Source organism: Buceros rhinoceros, unplaced genomic scaffold, assembly GCF_000710305.1.
Source record: "Buceros rhinoceros silvestris isolate BGI_N320 unplaced genomic scaffold, ASM71030v1 scaffold17363, whole genome shotgun sequence".
Lineage (NCBI taxonomy): Eukaryota > Metazoa > Chordata > Aves > Bucerotiformes > Bucerotidae > Buceros > Buceros rhinoceros.
Window position 1 is genome coordinate 23,354 of NW_010403233.1, and position 6,000 is coordinate 29,353.

Sequence of the window (6,000 nt, forward strand, 5' to 3'; positions counted from 1 at the left end):
GGATGCAGAAAGGCTCTTGCTGATACTTGCTCCTGTGCAGCTCAATCCTGTGTGCCACAGTAGGGTGCAGTAAGTCAGAGGCCACAGCTGGGTGGAGAAGCAGACAGCACAGGTGACCCTAAACTAACCAACAAGCTTTTCCATCCCACAGACATCGTATCCGGTGTAAAGCTGAGGGATCACAAGGGTCAATCTATCTTCTTCAAAGGCCGGTGTCTGAGAAGGACTCTGTCTGTTCTTCCATCCCAGTCCCTGCATCCCCGACCAGCTCCAGAATCCAGCTCCTGCATCTGGTTCCCGCCTGCCGCTGAGCCCAGCCCCAGCGCCTGCCCACGGCATCAGTGGTGACAGGGATGTGGTTGCCGTCAGGGGGGTTGGGTTTGGCATCAGTATTATAGATGCTTATGTATATATATCATGTTATTATTATTTTCATTAAAGCAGTTCCAGTTTTCTCTTCCAATCCATAAGCCTTTTTCTCTTATTCCCTTTCTCTTCCCTTTGGGAAGGGAGAGGAATTAATAGCGAGCCTCTGTCATTGGTCTAGTGGCTGGCCCAGCCCTAACCCCTGACAGCTCAACAGCCCATACTCCTTCGCTTCCCCACTCCCTCTCACCTCCCATCCTCTCAAGCCCCTCCATGTCACACTTGCCAGAGTGATAGCACGCAAACAGACTCCCCCTCCCTCTTTTCACCCACGCACAGCTTTTCTTGCTGAACACCAACACCCACTGCTGAGCGGAGAGCAGGACTTTGCCAATTATGAAGTATCTTCTCCCTTCTTTTTCATTCCTGCCATTCCCCATCTTTGGAGCAGCTGAAGGGAGAAGACCTCTGACTGTAAAGCACCGCCTCTTCACCAGCAAAGAAGCTGCAGGCATGGCAGGACAAGGACAAGGTTGTCATGTTGCCCTGAAAATACATTGGTTGGCTTGTATCAGACTGGCAAACTCACTTCAGCTCGAGAACGCGCTGGAGAGAGAGAAAGGGAAGCCCCGACAACCATCAGGGACTCTGAGTCACTGCACTGCAGCAGGAAGGAGCACAAAGTAATTCTTCCAGCCCTATTGTCCCCTAAGGCTCTGGTGCCAAAAAATAGGAGACAGAAAGATTTGCTGTTCCCCCTTGTTTGCTTGTTAAGGATAGTGCACGTGTACAGCATCAGCCGAACTGCTGGAGACTGCAGTTGTCTGTGCCACAGCCAGCAAGGCCAACAGGGGGTTCTGCCCCGGCTGGAGAGTCTTTACTCCCCTGCCAGGCATGTGCAGAGGGACCAATTAGCACAATGTTGTCTGAGCTTGTGACATCTTTCACTAAAGACGGGCTCGAGTCCTTCCAAACAGTTTCTGCCAAGTGAAATCTCCATCAGCTGACCACAAAGTGTGCAGGTTTCCTGGTGCGATGGCAAGTCAGACTGCTGGCCTGGACACAGGAGTCTCTGCCGCTCGCCCACTAACCCCCTAAGCCATCCTGGCCCCTCGTCCTTAGCTCTTGATCAGTTTTGTGAGCAGGTCAGGAAGATACGTACTGGTGAATTTGGGTCAACACCGGATTTATGTTTATAAAGCATCCTCCTCAATCATATCGTAGTGCACAATTAGCTGTAATAGAATTTTCAGCACTTAAGAATAAATCAATAGCTGCTCAATTTAGGAGCAATAAAACTAAACACTTTTCCTATACAGCCTATAGTTGTTCTGAGGAGATGCAGTGCCACATGGGGATTACAGACAAAGAATACCAGAAAGATAATGCACGGAGCTGGATAATTTTCTGACTTTCTGGTCCTGCACGCTAAGTGCATGTTAGTGAAACCTCATTTTCTGTCCTGAAGTGGGACAGCGGATGAACAAGATGCTGGAACTGAGGACAAACCCCCTTGTGGCTGACTGTCAAGGAGGGAGAGGAACCCCTTAGGTGGTGAAATGACCTCTAAAAGCAACGTCTCAAGCATCCCTGAATGAACAGTGCAGCATGCACATGGCCAGCTCTGCTCTGGCTGACCTGTTCCAAAGCTCCAGTCCTTAGGACTGATCAAAACCTCACTGAAACCATTAAAAGATTCTAAAGGGCCTAAGAAGAACAAAGTGGAGAAAGGTTTTTGTCTTCCCCAGTCTTTGATACAGTCTCACACAGGCTTTGTCAGCTCTGCCTTGCTGAAGCAGAAGTGAAGATCCTCCTAAATAAGGCCAGAGCTGCAGAAGAAACAAAAGGTTTCTGTGTGAAGATGAAGTTAAAACACTTATCACTAAAGAAAAACAACGCTCTAGAAGCTCTGATTTAACTTGAGAGAGGCACTGGCAAGGTTAGGAGGCCAAAAACGTGATGGCTGGTCCCTTTGTTTGTTTGCATAGATCACACACTGCTCTCTGCACCTTCCTTCTCGTCCCTCAAAAGAAACCTTGCAGAACTGTAATTGTGCGTGTGTGTCTATACACGTATTCACAGAGAAATGTATGTATAAAAACTGTGCCAATAGCCCAGAGCATTTGCAAACAACTGTCCAGAAGGCTCTTTAGAAGCAGCAGATGCGGGTGGGATGTCGGCTGGTGTGAGAGCTATCGCTACACCAGGGAAGGGTGACCCAAGAGATACGGCACTAGTTCAGGAGAGATCTCCATCCATACCATGCCCTGTCCCTGACTCACAGCGAGTCTTCTAGACCCAGAGTTGTTCCACCTGACTTTAGACAGTCAGTTGAAGCTCCTAAGGTAGGATAAGCATCAGCCGGGTCTGCTTGGACACCCAGGGAAGGGGCAAAGAGATACTGGTGTGCATTTCCTAGAGGTGCTTGCTCGTCTCCCACAGCCAGGAGGAAAGCTGTGGCAGGAGCCCCAGAGCCCTGCCTGGAGCCCCAGGGGATGGGTTCAGCCCCTTATTCCTCTGCTTTGCAGGACATGCCTCTGTTGTGAGGATAATGACGGGGTGGCTCAGGGGCTCCTCTCGCACAGTGGTGCGATTGTCATAAATACACCTCACCGCGGATCTGCCACCAGCTGAGAACTGTTGCTGCGCTCTCGCAGGTGCTTTGGTAATAACAGGGCAGAGCAGAAATCGCTGAGGGCAGAAGCGTTAGTTTAAATAACATCAATCTTAACGTTAGCTTTGGCCAAGACCGTTTTACTAAGGATCTCGGAGCGTTTCATGAACTGTGTTTCAGCTTTGGGGTCCCTGGGGAAGGACTACCTTTGTAATCCCTGGGAGGGGACTACTGCCTGACCGAGCACACAAACAGGCAGAAGTGTTGTCAAGCCCAGCAGAAGCATTCAGCTTTCGGTCTAGCTGCTGTGCAGCGTCACAGCGAAGCAGAGCCATGACAAAAAGCCTCGATCTGCACACTTGAAGGGAACAAAGAATGCTCCTCTCCAGAAACAATACGCAAAGTCAAGGAGGTGAAATGAACCTGCCAGAAATTTTCTAGGTAGAAATGTGATTCTTGCTTCCCTTCCAATCATGTTTTTGTAAGTTTTCTTCATCTTCTACCAGCCCCTGCCAGAACCTACATATTTTCCTGTTCCAAGTTTTCATTATTTTTTCCACTGGGGAAAAAAAAAAAAAAATCTATTCTCTATCGAGCTCTTACACAGGGACCCTGGAGTCCAGACCTTGCTTCCAAAAGCTGAGCACCCCTGAGAGCACCTGAGGCACCAACTCCTGCTCTGACGACTTCGCACGCTGTCACATCGCACAACAAATACATTTGCCATTGGGAGAACTTCTGGTCAAAGACTGAAAAATAGACTAAAATCCCCATCCATTGTTATAATCCTGGGGAACTTAATAAAGCATCAGGGCTTTTCATTGCCAAGTCTCACTAGAGCACAGTTAAAAAGAGCAGCTAATTCACTTACCCGAGCAATCAGCTCCCCGACCATCCCTGTCCACGTGCCGTTTGCCTCAGGGACTCCATACACACCATCGCCAACGAGGTGGATCTTATAGTTGAAACGCAGGATCTCTGCCAGCTCCTTCAGCATGTCCACGCAGAAGCCCTCATAGCGGTCGTTGCCCTCCAGCTCCTGATGGTTCCACTTCAGCATTAAGTAAGGGTTTTCCTGCATTGAAACTGGGCAGCTGTCATTCCCATCTTAGCCGAGGTGTCCCACCAGCTCAGCGCTGAGCACAAGGCAGAGAGGGTGGTGGGCACCCTGGCAGCACTGGGATGCAGAGGCTCATACAAGGAGCACCCAGGCCAATGTCCCTGATCTGTTCTGATAATATCCCTCTCGACCAGGGTTTAAAGGTTGTACCCATCTCGGCCAATTTCAGTAATTTTATGGGTAGAAGGGACAACTGTCCCCTCCAACCTGCCAGCTGCATGCAAAATAAGAACATCATTCAGAGATGAACGTAAAATGGCAACTTATCCCCATCCCAGCCCTCTCCCCAGCTGCTTCTGAATTCATCAAATATCATTTCCATATGAAACATCAACTAGAGTTTAATTACACTGTCATGAATTGTCCTCAGTGCTGTAATTAGAGATTTGATCGTCTGTTCTTTATGAAATCAGCGTGCAGTGCTGCATGCTGGGGGCCAGGGGGGTAGGAAGAGGGAATAATACCCTGGCAATTGCTACTCCTAAGCATTGGGCTGGCAAAGAGCTAATAAGAACTGTAGGTGACCCCCTCACTTACCAGGATGGTGGTGACAATGAGTGTGGTGTTGAACAGACTGTCTGATATGTTGGAGGAGAAGATCCTGTTGTCCATGCTGAGTCCTTCAGAGACGTGCCAGTGGCCGATCTGGAGACATAAACATCACAATAAGGGAATTTACAGGGCAAATTACTGTAGGGCCCTGGCATATGGCTCTGGTGACTGACAACCATCAGGCTGGCCCTGTAAGAGGTGTTTACGAATGCTCCATTACCTTTACAACACACCCTCGCAGCAGTCCGGTCCTGCAGAGAGATGAACCCACTGGTGCATGTGCCAGCACAGCCCCACCTGCACGACAACGCCAAAAAACACTGCAGGGGCAGAGCTACACCCAGGTTTGATGACACTTTGCTCCCCACATCAGCACTACGTGTTACAGACACAGCTCAGAAGAGCTTCAGAAAGTGACAGTCGACAAACAGAGAGATGAGGTTCCTGCCTCCAGTTCCTGTCCTGCCTTATGCTGTCTCTGTAACTGAATAAAAGCTTCATCTGCCTGAAAGAAAGTAACCCCTCCTGCTGTCCTTCTGTGAGCATCACTTGTACTACTTAAAGGCTGGTAGAGACACTGTGATTTCCACAGAGGAAACCACCACTTCGCAGGAGCATCGCAGTGTCGCAGCTTCCTTTGCAATCCCCGAGCAGCAGTGCCGACGCAGGGCAGACCCTTCCCAGCCGTGACCAGCAGTTCCACCTTGGTGGCAGGTGATGAAATGAAGCCACATTCTCAGCGGTGCTGCACTGTGACTCATCCTTCTCTATCTGCTATAACGGATGCTAACTACCGTGCCACTGAGTACCTCCAAACCCTTTGATTCAGGCTCATCACACCCAGCAGCTCCGCAGACAGCCTAATTCACCCATCCAAGCAGTGCCGCTGCAGCAAACCTGATTCTCACCACCAGTGATGGGGACGAGTCCCCCAGTGCTTGGGAGGACGTTGTGACTCAGCTGTGACGCAAGGCAACCAGACTTCAGCCAGGGGGAGGAATATTCAACAAAACCTAATTTTAACTTCAAGAGCCTAATCTCCCTCCCTCAGAGCTCTGGGCAGGGAGATCAGCACCTCCAGCAGCTCAGTTCAGAGCATGCAAACCGGGCTCTTGCTCTCTAAACAGCCTCTGTTTTTTCTCAAGGATAGACTGGCAGCCAAGCGAGACCAGCTCCCCCTGAGACCCAGTCTCTCACCTTTTTTCTCCTGCAAAGCCTCTCTGCCTGTCAGGTCCCAGCCTTCTGCATGCTGGATTGCTGGCCACAGCCTAAAGCCTCTGATACCACAGGACTGAGCTGCTGCAGCCCTAAGAGGCAGCGGGTGCCCCCCCCCCCCCCCGGGCGTGAA

At 50.2% G+C, this 6,000-nt stretch overlaps 1 protein-coding gene across 1 annotated transcript in view; it reads right to left on the minus strand.

The window, feature by feature from the left end:
• Positions 1-6,000, minus strand: part of LOC104490629 (glutamate receptor ionotropic, kainate 4) — a 71,475-nt gene that overhangs the window by 22,660 nt on the left and 42,815 nt on the right. The window contains exons 10-11 of the mRNA XM_010132940.1: positions 4,638-4,745; positions 3,852-4,055 (exon numbers count right to left, since the gene is read on the minus strand). Of these exons, the coding sequence (XP_010131242.1) occupies positions 3,852-4,055; positions 4,638-4,745 (312 nt within the window). The remainder of the gene's footprint in view (positions 1-3,851; positions 4,056-4,637; positions 4,746-6,000) is intronic.